The 13,064-nt window shown below is 37.6% G+C and overlaps 2 protein-coding genes across 2 annotated transcripts in view; one reads left to right on the forward strand and one right to left on the reverse strand.

Annotated features, from left to right (window-relative positions):
- The window catches only part of GFM1 (G elongation factor mitochondrial 1), a 39,378-nt gene that overhangs the window by 14,412 nt on the left and 11,902 nt on the right, over window positions 1-13,064 (forward strand). Inside the window, exons 11-13 of the mRNA XM_019731953.2 lie at window positions 1,724-1,780; window positions 4,290-4,427; window positions 5,323-5,405. Coding sequence (XP_019587512.2) covers window positions 1,724-1,780; window positions 4,290-4,427; window positions 5,323-5,405 — 278 coding nt within the window. The remainder of the gene's footprint in view (window positions 1-1,723; window positions 1,781-4,289; window positions 4,428-5,322; window positions 5,406-13,064) is intronic.
- LXN (latexin) lies at window positions 5,456-11,507 on the reverse strand. Its single transcript, XM_019731954.2, has 6 exons — window positions 11,192-11,507; window positions 9,885-9,947; window positions 8,621-8,798; window positions 8,190-8,326; window positions 6,001-6,063; window positions 5,456-5,729 (listed from the first exon to the last, which is right to left on the reverse strand). Exons 1-6 carry the CDS (start codon window positions 11,450-11,452, stop codon window positions 5,631-5,633), a joined length of 801 nt encoding a protein of 266 aa, XP_019587513.1. The 5' UTR covers window positions 11,453-11,507; the 3' UTR covers window positions 5,456-5,630.

A 13,064-nucleotide genomic window follows, 5' to 3' on the forward strand; every position in this document is an offset into this window, starting at 1 on the left:
CTGTAAGACCAGACTGCTAACATTTAGGTTAGACATGGGAATAATATAACAGAACGGAATCATACTCTGAAGGCAAGATGCAGTTAATCTGATTTACTGCACACAGCCTCCACTGTGGAACTAGGTCCCTTTTTGTCGCTGAGGGACCCTGAAGGGACGAGCGTGCAGTTAATACACACAGGCCAAGGGAAGACCCCCAACACCGAAATTCTGCCTCTGTAAGCGGAGGGCAGGGAAAGACCGAAGAAAGAGGCTGGCCACTCCAGTCTGGCAATTAACAGAGTTCATTAAAGGAAACTTACATTATAGCCTCTTCTTGGGCAGCTGCAAGATGAAGTGGATATTCTCGACTTGCCTGACAGGCACCGGAGAATTACATAGCGTAGAAAGGGTACTAGTACATGAATGCTACCAGGTATGAAAATTGCTTTACGTGCTTGACCAGGTCAGGACAGGACAACAGCCTGTTTCAAGAACCAGCACCCAGCAGGAGGCAAGGGAGGAGTGCTGATTATATCAGAACGAACATCAAGTAGGATCAGACAGTCTCTAAGGGGGTTTTGTGGTAAGCAATCCCCATTCTGGTCCAGGTCCAGCTCATGGGCCAGACTGCGGTCAAGACATGGAATAGTCTGTCCTCCACACATGGCTCAGGCAGTTCCTGCCTTTGAATTCCCTTCACTCACTTCCTATTTTGCCCCTATAGGATAGCAGGCTGTCCTACCATATGACTGTTTGTTCTTGAGGGTGGTCCCTCCCCTGAATTCAGTAAAGAAAAATATGAATAAGTACAAAGGGAATTGGTAATTTGCAGTGAACAAATTTACAATGGGTTGTTTATGTAAGAACTCGTCCGACCCTAACAGATGAGCACTATAATAGTTCCTAGATCATATGATGAATTCATAATTTTATAGTTTAGTGTCTTTGTATAAAATATTCTCCAATGTCTGGTTTTAATGTTGATTTAAGACAGTACAAAAATCGTTAACTAAATCTGTATAGGCTTTAGGGGGCTCTAGATAAGGGGAATGCTTTGTAAGTAGGATTGACTAGGCTTCCTATACATGCTTGTCATTAGCAGCGTGAAGGGACTGGAGGTTGTGGGAGGTGCTCAGGCTTTGAAGCAAACAGACCTTGGTTAGAGTCTCACGTCTGCCCTATACTACCTACTGGCCCTTGGTCACGCTATTTTACCTTCTTTCCATACCTGTAAGATTTTATTTGTAAAATAAGGATAATAGTATCTGCCTCTCAGAGTTGTGATTGATTAAATGAGGTATCATGTGCATAAAGAATCTAGTGCCCTTTCTCTGTTTCTCTTACCGGTGATCATTGATTAAATAAAGAACTTGTCAGAAGATAGCAACAGTAAATGTAGCCACCAACCAATAAGAATACCACATCTCAGCATTTGGATTCATTGATATGATTATGTTAAATTGAACATGTCAATAAGCTTAAGGGTCTTAAACTGTTAAATAAATATTTTTATTTTGGGAGGGAAGAGATCATATAAGTGGACACCTTTATTTATTTGTTAATATATTAATATATTTATTTAATGCAAACAGACCAAGATATGTATTGTCTAGCCTAAAGATGTTTAATATCTGTCCTTTGTTCTACTGTAAAACAGAATATTAAAATTAATCCACCCCTGACCTTGACCCATACAGTAGTGTATATGAATTCTTCTCTGTTTTTTAAAAAAATATTTCAGGAGTCAATTCATGTTCCTGATCCTGTCATTTCAATAGCAATGAAGCCTTCTAACAAGGTAGGCATTTGACTTAATGCTCAGATTATCACAATAAAGACTTGAGCTCTTTTTCATGGTCTCCACAATGCACATGGTGTCATGTGATAACCAGCAGGCTTACAGTCTCTATTTCCTCTTTTGGTATTGAGATTACCTTTTAAAATTTGCTAGTCTGTTAGTAGTAATTACTCCTCAGTATATTGAAGAAATTGGTGATATTAAACTATTCATAAGACTGCTTAATAACTCTTTACTAAGTAAAAGTATATCATTGGTTCCACAGTGGTAAGTGTGACTTCCTAGATTCAGATCATAATGGGATGGAAAAGGGGAAACAGGCATTTGTCCTAAGTTGAGGAAAACCTCACTCTGAGGACATTAGAATATTGCATAGATTAATTGCCTCATGCATTATAATACATCTCTAGATCTGTGGTAGTTATAAAGGAAACATCTGATTATAACATGGAAAGCCTGCAAACAATACTGTTTTTCTCACTTTCAAACATGACAGATTTATGATGTTATTTGATGTCATTTTAACTTTTTACAAAGCCAACTGCTTGAATAAGTTCTGCATTCACATTGGCTTGCCATTGCAATTAGTCCTGTTCTTGAACTATAATTATTTCTTAAATTGCCTTGACATTCTTAACAATCACGTTAATTTGGCATATTGAAATTAACTCATTTATGCATTGCATTTATGACCTCTTGTCATCTGGGAACTATCATTTATAGAATGTATTCTGATTTGTCTTGTGGATGCATTAACAGCTGCTACTTTTGAGGAACTTGAGATTTTCCAGACCCTCTTCATTATAGAAAGGAGAATGTTGAGGTAGCAAGAAACATTAAATCACTCCATCTCAGAAATTTGAGGAAAGGCAAACCTTACATCTTACCACAGTAAGATGCCACAGTTTCTCCAAGGTCTTTGCTAAATGGTTTGCTTTTCCCTTCAGAATATGCAGGGCTAGAAGTTAAAGATATTATGCTTCTTTATTCCTAAGTTGAGGATTTATGTAAGACTTTTGATGGTTCACAACAATGGAGGGAAATCAAATGCATGAATATCCAAAAGGTATTTTTGGTGTCTCAGGGCTATCTGCTTGCTGGAGTACATTAATTTAAATCAAATAATGAAGTCGATGCATAAAACTCTGAGTCTCCACGGTGGGGGCAGGGATGATCTAGTAAGTTGGGAGGCCCTGGCTCTTGCAGGAAAAAAGGGAAAGACTTTGGAGCTAGACTAACACAGGATTCAGTCTCGGCTTTGCCCTGCACTATCTGTGTGGCCCTGAGCAGGTCGTTTAACTTCTCTGTACCTGCTTGCCTCCACCTGTAAAACGTGGATAATTATGTCTTGCAGCATTGTGGTTAGAACTTGAGATAACATATACAAAACACATAGCACAGCCCCAGACACTTATAATAGCTGGAAGTACTGATGATTCAGGGTTTGTTTGTTTTATTGCTGCTGTAAGAAATTACCACAAACTTAGTGGCTTAAAACATCACAAGTGTATTATTTTATAGTTGCGTAGGTCGGAAATTGGTTCTTAATGCGCTAAAATCAAGATACTGGCAGGGCTGTGTTCCTTTCTGGAGGCTCAAGGGGGCAATTTATTTCCTTGCTTACTCAGATTGTTGGCAGAATTCATCTCCTTGTAGTTGTAGGACTGGGGTCCCCATACCTTGCTGTCACCTGAGGGCTGTTTCTAGCTTCAAGAGGCTGCCCACCTTCCTAGGTTTGTGGCCTCCTTCCTGTTTTCAATGCCAGCAACAGCAAAATGAGTCCCTCTCGTGTTTCAAATATTTCCTGCCTCTTCCCTCTTCACATCTCTCCGACCTACCCTTCTGCATTCCTCTTCCAGTTTTAAAAGCCTGTGTGATTACATTGGGCCCACCAGAATATTCATGTCTGTAACCTTAATCACCTCTGCCAAGTCCCCTTTATCGTGTAAAATAACAATCACAGGTTTGGAGGGATTAGGGCATATTCTTGGAGGGCCATTATTCTGCTTACCACATAGGGAATTACAAGTAAGGAGAATAAAGATGCATCAAACTACATCCAAGCAGATTGTTTTGAAAGTCTCAGTGTTGATCTTCACTCTCCTCTTGAATCTACAATAGTCTTTCTTGGTAAACATGCTGATTCCTTTGATTCTGTAGAGGATTTTTAAAATACACACAGTAACAAGATTCTGCGTTCTCCTTTATGGGCAGTTTTCCACAAATGGACAGTTTTTGTCGATATAATAGGAAAGGGAATAGAGTTAAATCTTGGACTCTTGTTTTGTATCTTGATGTGGAAAGAAAATGCCAACAGCTAGCTAGTCCTGCTCTCTTGGCTGCGTGGTATCCAAGCTCACCTATTACAAGGGTACGGCCTAGGAACTGGGTGGTGGATCGTTTTTATTTCTTCCCTGCTTATGTATTTGATTTCATTCAGTGTGTGCTTTCAACAATGCCATTGCTTATCATGATTAGTAAAATGTGTAACCACTTTCTTTTTTTGAAGAATGATCTGGAAAAATTTTCAAAAGGTATTGGCAGGTTTACAAGAGAAGATCCCACATTTAAAGTCCACTTTGACACTGAGAGCAAAGAGACAATTGTATCTGGAATGGGAGAATTACACCTGGAAATCTATGCTCAGGTAATGAATAACGAAGAAGTTAATTCACTTTATGTCTGTGTTTTGTTAAGCGCAAAAGTCAGTAATTCTCAGTCTAATGTCCATAAACTAATAGTGGTTCTTCAAGCTTCACTCTGGTTTGTATCCAGAAGTGGTATACTGCTTCCTCTACTGTGTGTTGCAAATTAACTATTTTTGATCTCTAAATATTTTTATTGTAAAACATTGCGAACTTTTAGAATCAAGGCTCAGGGGATTTGCAATAAGACCATCCATCCATCCCCAGGTCATGGTTAGTTGGGTGAAGTATATTCTGGTCCCAGCCTTAGGGAGACAACCTGCTGAGAGAAAACTACTGAGAAAGTCAGCCCACCAGTACCCACTGTTCAGGTCATTTCTTGCTTGTTTTCTTCTCAAGTCAGTACTTGAAGATCATTAGAACACAGATAAAAGAATGGGCAGATGGGGCCTGTTCTTTCCTGGGAAGTGTCTGTATATCTGAATGAAAACCAGATATATTGACTTAAGGTTAAAAATTCTGGCTGTGATCATAATTTGAGACATAATTTGATCATAATTTGAAGTTGAGACAGCAGAAGATTCTAACAACAGATTCATACTTGTATACTATTCCACTGAATATATAATAAAATGGAACAAAGATGAAGTGTTAGTGGATATATTAACTGAAGGTAAGTAAGTCAGTCTAAATTAGAATTCACTTATATAAAATGTATAGAAATTTGTATTTAATATCATGTATCTAATCCTTGTAAGATACATAAATGATTTAAGATTTATTATATGCTTACGTATTATGTTTAAATAAATGCTAATAGTTAAGATTCTTAGGATTTTTCTTCTTTCAGTTTTTTAAATTTAAATACACCAAAAAATTATTTCCCGTTCTTTTTAGAGGATGGAAAGAGAATATGGCTGTCCCTGTATCACAGGGAAGCCAAAAGTTGCTTTCAGAGAGACCATTACTGCCCCTGTCCCGTAAGTATGCAACACATTTGAACATGGCGCTTTTACTGTTATTAGGACACTTTCACATCGTGACACTCTTTATTTTGGAAGCTATACAGTTCTGTGCTGTAATCAAGACATTTATAGAAAGTGACACTTTGGGATTTATTTGGCCCCTTAAGCTAGGTATCAATGGACTGACATATACATCCTCAGTAAGCATACTGACACTTCATCCAGTGTTAGGGTCTTCATTCATTCCAGTTGTGCCTCCTTTGGCAGACGACTGTTATGTTTTACTTTAGTACCATATTGTGGATGCCACAGAACTTGCATTTGCCAAGGAATAATCTCCTGCAAGTAAAGGAAACTAATGCTATGATAAAATCCAGAAAACATTTAAGAAAACAGAGTTGGGTTTATATTTTGTTAGAAACAAAATAGTCCTCAAAGAATAGCACAAAACAAATTAAATTGCTACAAGTATAGTATACTTCAACCCTATTTGATTTATATGGATTTACATGAATTCTGATTTAGAGTCAAAATCAATAAGGAATACTGTGGCTATAAAACAAGTCTCAATTTTCAAAGTGGCATCAAATAAAGGTGACTGATACTTTACCTGAGATGCAATGTCATGAAGTAGAATCGTGTAGTCCAACTCAATGAAGTCATCATTTCTTTGCTATAATAAATAAAAACCTGGTGTGTAAAATGTATCATGGCAAAAATAATATTTTAATTTTAAAAATCAGCTTTCATTAGATGATTATAATACTCCCACTTAAGTAAAAATAAAAATTGAATGTCAACAACTTATTTAGACTGACAGAAAAACTTTGTTATAAATAAGTTTGCTTTCAAAGTACAATTAAAAATTAATGATTTTTCATTTGTTAGTCTAAAAATCATTTTCCTTTCTGTTTTTAGTTTCTGAGTTGTGGTAGCTACTTAAAGCATTATAGTCTATAGCTTGTCATTTAAGATTTCTTAATGTTTACAATATTCAGAAAAGTATCATTTAAGGGATACAGTCCTGAAATGAGTGCTTACATTGAAGGAAACTAATTTTCAATTTTATAATAGAAATTCTTTTAAAAAACAAAATAGTAAAATGTAATGAATATAGTTACGATTTTGTTACTAAAACTTTGATCTATGCTGCTTATCGCTTTGCACATATAAAGTATTTATACCATCAACTGCACAGAAATATTGCATTTATATAGTTGAAAACCACAGTCATCAGAGACAAGGCTTTTTAAGGCTTGTAATCGATGGATTGAAAGAAGCCCTAGACTTCAAGGGGCACACAAGCTCCTGTGGCTCCTCTGGTTAATAGTGATTATAGATGTGGCCCTCGGGTCAAGTGAAAGTATACTATTCTTATAGTATCTTGAAGGAATCTTTTCTTTGAATATATCAACAAAGAATGTCTTTTAATCTGAAAATCAGTAGTAAGGTTTCTTACATGTTGGATCTTAATACATAAAAGATATATAATATATATAGCCTGAAGCAGTGGTTAAACCCTTCTGTTGAGATTTTCATTTAATGATTTAAAACTACAATTTGGTGAAGGAATTTTCTTTCATAAAACTACTCGCCTATCTTTGTGCATATTTTGCTATGAAAACATGGCTTGAAAAATCATAATTATGATTATACAGCCTCTGTAACCTGGACCAGTCACTCAATTATTTGAGGCCTCAAGACCCCCATAGAAATGCTGTAACCAGGGTTGATGTCTACAAAAATGCATTCAAAAAAGGCTTTTTCTTAAAATGTTGTTGTAGTATTTGTTAGGTATTTGACATCACACTCTGAGGACTGTAAGTGGGTATCTAATAACTGGTTACCAAAGCCTGTGGAGTAGGGTGCTAGGGTGCTCCAGCTGTCACGCCGTACGTACAGCTGTAACAACAAGCTGTAACAAGTCGATTGGAAAGTCTTTTGTCTTTTATGGAGCTGACTAAAACTGTTTGTTGTGGCTTCCTTTTTTTTTTAATAACTTTTTTTTTATTAGTTTCAGGTGCACAAAACAATGTAACAGTTAGACATTTATCATTTATATCCCTCACATAGTGACAACCTCCCTCCCCCCATCCACTACCCCTCTGACATCACACACAGCCATTACATTTTGTTGTGTCTTCTTGCACACTATTTTTCTTTTTTTCCTTTAGATGCTACCAGTTAACATATTTTTTTTTTCTTCTTAACCCCTTAATAAAGCTAAAATCAAACAATTTATGTCTTTAAGGTCTAGAAAGAGGCAGTTCAGAATAGTCATATCACACGTAAGGAAACACAAGGCTAACAACAAGTTTTAAGATATGAGGTTGTAAATTATGACTAAATGGGTATAAAAGAAAATGATATATAGCAAGCTTCACAAAGACTGAGATGCTAATATTTTTGTCCCAGCTGATCCCTGGGGGAAAATGGCAACCACGACTCTTAAGTAGCTCTGGCAGTACCATTTCAGTAGAGGAAAAAAAGCAGAGATAGTTTCAATATTTCATGACTATAGTAACTTGAACATAAAACTGAGGTTGCCAAAGGAAATACTCTGCATTAAGCTGAGCACAGAACTGAATGCCAAATTGTTTATAACTCAAGACTTTGCTCTCTTGAAACTGAAGCTTCACCTTCTCTGGCCTTGATTGTCACTGACCTTTCCTTCAGAATACCAACTACACTATTTTAAATACAAAATTACCGAAGGGGCACTACTTATCTAATAATGAATTATAAAACTTTCAGTAAACATTAACCCTGTTAATAGTATATTTTATGGAAATTACTTACCACTTGCTTGACAGTTTGAATTTTTACCATTTTATACCATGTGTTTTCAGTAGAATTCTGCCATATTATATAACCACAGGCAACCCAGGCTAAATGTCGAACTGGCTTCATTTCTGGAGCTATATTTCCAAAACTGTCTGGTGAGGGAAACATGATAAATGAAGTTACTTTACATATACAATGTTAACTTTAAAAAAAAAAAAATCTAAATTCTAAGTCATGTCTTAGTTTCCTTCAAATGTGTGCAGAAAATAATTAAGCCATGGATCTATAAAGTTTCAAGGGCTTTTTTATTGAATTAAATTGGTAATGGATATTTTTGCAAAAGCTAGTATATTTCCAACATAATGTTAACATCTGACAATTTTGAGCGCAGATAATTGATATTGATCTTAAAGTTGAAGATCCTTTCCCATGCCATATTTAAATACCTGGAATATTTTGTGCTTCTAGTGGTTCCTTCATGGACTTGAGTCTTTGATAAAATGTGTTATCTTCTTCATCTGGGTTCTTTCCAATTTCTCCTTCAAATGTGAAGTTAACTTCTGGTGCAGTATCTTCTCCCATTGGAGGGTAAAGTACTTCAGCTGTGCAGTTCACTGTCACTTGCTGTTTGAAACATTTTGCAAAAGGTCTTTAAAAAGATCTTTACATGCAGGTGGCCATCCATTGCTAAATATTGTTGAGCTATAACATTTAAAGCGTTGATTCCCTAATGGTGGTGTTTCAGACTTGACTTCAGAGTGCCTACTCTAATTGGGAGTGGCCTTGTCAAAATTTCTTAGAGGTATCTAAAATAGACAACTTATTTTACAATTTATTAGGTCTCATAATCTTATAAACTCATCTTAAACTTGGACTATATTTCAGTATTAATGGGGCATCCATTTGCAAGGCCAGATTTTAATCCAACTTTGTATGCCACTCTAGACTCTGGTTACTTTTTAAAACCTTTCCATTACTCTTACTCTCTCTGCTCCTGAAACAACAATTTTCCCAAACTCAGAGCAATCTGTATCTACTTATAAAATGAAAAGATTGTAGCATTGGTTCTGCTTTGTAAAGATGGTTGTCTAGCAGCTCAGATGCCTTTCAGTGCATCTCCTTATGTTAGCCTGTATCTCTTCTGAGTTATGCTCAACAAAGGGGCAAGCTTTTTTTAATTTCAAGATGGTTATGGTACAAATTGCAATTCCTTCCTTTTAAGTTTCCCTCATTAATAATTTGACAGCTATATAAAAATTTCCTTGCCCCATTACTGAAAGATTATTGTCTGAACATGATATCAGCCATCTATTCTATTGCTCATAAATATCTAAAAAGCACTTGCTTTCTTTAAATAAATCAAAAACAATGAGAAAGGCAGACATAAAGTAGTGATGATTGGAGAGTAATTTATTTCACTTGTTAATATTAGGCATAAGTTCAGACTGCCCTATGAGAACATAACATTTTTAAAGGGAATTTAAAGGGAAGCATATAAAGTCTGTTTTTCAAATAGCTCAATAGCAATGCTTCCTGTATCTCAGAATACACAAAAAGAGTAAAAACTGACCGTTGTGTGGTCATTCTGTTTTTCAAGGCAGGGTTTTACAACAACTTAAAAAAAAAATTAATCCTATGATTTGATCAGCAGAGGTGATCTTGAATATTTAGAATCAAATTTTATTTAATAATAAAGTATGTTTCACTTACTTTTTGGATAATTTCTTCCACAGAAAATTTAAGGTGATACTTATGTCCTCTTCCTTGAATATCCTAAAATTAGGAAAATGTGGTTAGTTGTTATAAAAATAACTCAATTCTCTGCATTGTTAGAAGAGTCCATTCTCATTTGGTTGGGGGTGGGGGCACTGACTGGGTAAATAATTAAAGCCTTAGACCTTAAAAAGCATATTTCCATGTATGTCAAAATCCAATTTAGCAGGTCTTTTGTGAGGTTTATTTTGGATGAGAACAGAAGGGTAAGATAAAAGCGTATATAAATAAAATGGGTTCCAATTCACTTTCAATCATTAGAGGACTGGATCTGTGATCCTAAATTCTCTACATAAGAAATTTTGAAACAGCTTATAATTCTAAAGATGACAAATAGGACACACCATTGAAAAGGTTTTCCATAAAGTCCTGTGTACCCTCCAGTGTTCAAGGAAGGTGAATTCCATTTTGAGGCAGATTACTGCAAAGTGATTAGACATTAAATACCGTTTTTACTTGTATCTTAGTGGACCTGCAGAATGATACTTTAACAAATTTTGTAACAGTAAGACAAACATTTAAATATTTCACTTTTGAATGAAATAACATCTACTGTCAGCACTTAAAGGCTGTTAGCAGTTAAACGTATGTCAAATAAATAAGGAACAATCTCAGATCCATTAGATTTTAGTAAAATGGAAACAAGCTTAGTGATTGGTGAGGTCTTAAGCATTTAGTTTAACCCTTTAGCCAGAGGGAGTCAATGGCAGTAGTTAGTGTTTGGGTGGTTAAAGCGAAGCTTCAGCTCACACTGCCTTGAATGGTTGTCAGTTTCTCTTGCTGTTTGTTTCTCCCTTCATTTGGGTCAAAGGGTCTAATAAGGATTGGTCTTAAACTGAAGGATCGTTTGCAAGACAGGAACTTAACATTGATCCAGACTGTGGAATAGGAGACGATAAATGTCGTGGCAGTTTTAAGATTCGTTCGAATGGTTCCTACAGGTTTCACTTGGGGAAGGGGAAATGCTGCCCTTCACTGGTAACATGTTCCCATTTCCTTGTAATAGTGTCCATAAAAACTGTCATGTCTCTGCCTTCCTATGAAAACAACAAACAGCCCAGAGCTGTCCCCAGAGACTGCAGTATAGTCTATCCCCAGAAATGTTAACCTATTAAGACCTGACGCCAGCGGTTTGGGTGGAAGAGGGGGGGAGGGGAGGGACGAGATGCAGCGGAGCCTGGCTGAGACCCTTGGGAGTGGAGGAAGCGGGTGCCGTTTGGCCCGTTGCCTTCTGCCGGACTCACCTCCATGCTGGCTTGCGTGACTGTCTGCACCAAAAACACCTTGTGGGGGGTCCCCTGCTGGTAGTTGATGCAGTTCTCTGCCACTGAGGCCGCTCTGGAGGCTGGGTAGTGGGTCGGCGGGATTTCCATTCTTGGTGATCGAAATGCTGGGCGAGCACCGGTCGGCTCAAGCTTAACGGGACGCGTACCAGTGCGCCGCCGTCCAGCCTGCTGCCAGGTCGCCGAGGCGGAAAAGTCTGCAAGCTCGGCTAGGCTGGGCATGGGCGGGATCACCAGCTCCTTCCCTCCCTCTTTTCCCTCCTCCCATTTTCTTCCCTCCTTCCGTTTCAGGAAGCTGCGCCTGGGCGCTGGCTCCCTCCATGGGCTGCCCCTGGGGCCCCGCCCGGTTTCGCGTTACTTTTCTTCTCAGGTTCCGGCGTGGGGCGGGGGGGGGCTCTTCCTGCAGTCTGGAGGGAGGGGTGGGTGTGTGGAGAGGGAGTTGATGGGCTAGGTTGGCTGGGGGTGCTTTATCCTTTTTATCAGACGTTACAGAAGTGAGGGGAGAGATTTTGGGCCTTTGCCTTTATGGAGCGTCTCCTCGGGGGCCACCCGCTCTCTCCGTGGAGAGTCTGGGTGCATCACTTTGCAGACTGGAGCACAGCTTCCTTATACACCACCCACAGTGTCAGGCACAGGGCAAAGTGCAAAGGAGCGCCAGGTAGTGAATCAGTTCTGCTTCCTGCTTTCCCCATCCCATAGTGGGAGCCCGGAAACGGGCTATCTCATCCCCAGCTTTTTATGGGGTTGAACTTGTTCTGCCCAAATCAGGGTATGAGAGACTGCAAACTATAGCATTAATTTGGAGGATTATGTGATTTGGGTAAAGAGAAATTTTAAATTGCCCCTGCACCCTTCTCTCTTTTCACTTAGAAGATGAGGTTTTGATGTAACACCAAAGCTGGAATGCTTCCAGCTTTCTCAGTCACTTTGAAAATTTAAGGATTAAAACATTTAAAAATTGAACTTATACAAAGCACTACATTGATGTAGCTTCTAACAAAAGCAGTTTTTAAACCTGTTTAAGCAAACACAAACTTTTAGTAGGCAGTGCTTTGTCACTCTAGATTTCTTAATTACTTTCTTGGGTGACCTTTAAAAGAACTATAATTTAGGATATTCTTTGGGTTTTCTCTAGATCAAGAAGCTAAGATTTCATCAGATGTATAGTCAACCTTCACTTTAGCTTGTTGACTTGGAAATAAAGATTTTTTGCTTTTTCTCAAAATGGACTTTTGAAGGTTTTTTGGGTAGACATATGTGGTAGTGCTTTAAAAAAAAGTTAACAAAAGTGTACTTGTAAAGTCTTCCTCAAATACCTTTTTCAATTTATTTATAAATAAAGTCTTTCTTTGGAGTAAGTAGATTTTTAAAAAATAGTAAGCAGAAAGGCATTTCCCATCCTTGCTAGTTACATAAGCCAACAACTGTCAATTAACTAGACGGTGAAGGGGTTAGGTTCAAGCCTTTTTCTAAAAAAATTGAAAGTTTTTTCTTTCGGGGGGCGAGGGGTTATGAGTCTTTCAGCTACCGTGTTTTCCCGAAAATAAGACCTAGCCGGACAATCCTCTCTAATGTGTCTTTTAGAGCAAAAATTATAATACAATATAAGACCCAGTCTTATTTTACTATAAAACTGGGTCTAATATAATATAATAATGTAATATATAATATAATACCGGTCTTAAATTAATTTTTGCCCCAAAAGACGCATTAGAGCTGAACTGATAGTCTTATTTCGGGGGGAAACGGTGTATCAGCCAGCTTCTTAGGTTGTCGTGTATGCATGTGTATTTGAATTATGTGCTCCTTTGATAGTGTCCAGGAAAGACTGGCA

Source organism: Rhinolophus sinicus, linkage group LG01 (assembly GCF_036562045.2).
Source record: "Rhinolophus sinicus isolate RSC01 linkage group LG01, ASM3656204v1, whole genome shotgun sequence".
NCBI lineage: Eukaryota > Metazoa > Chordata > Mammalia > Chiroptera > Rhinolophidae > Rhinolophus > Rhinolophus sinicus.

What these genes read in the sequence shown, in the direction of transcription:
- LXN (XM_019731954.2), bottom strand. Translation starts at nt 11,452, where the DNA reads ATGCCCAGCCTAGCCGAGCTTGCAGACTTTTCCGCCTCGGCGACCTGG. An exon ending in TGGAAGAAATTATCCAAAAA is followed by an intron (nt 8,799 to 9,884) that starts GTAAGTGAAACA and finishes TGTTTCAAACAG; the next exon opens with CAAGTGACAGTGAACTGCAC. An exon ending in AGAAGCACAAAATATTCCAG is followed by an intron (nt 8,327 to 8,620) that starts GTATTTAAATAT and finishes TTCCCTCACCAG; the next exon opens with ACAGTTTTGGAAATATAGCT.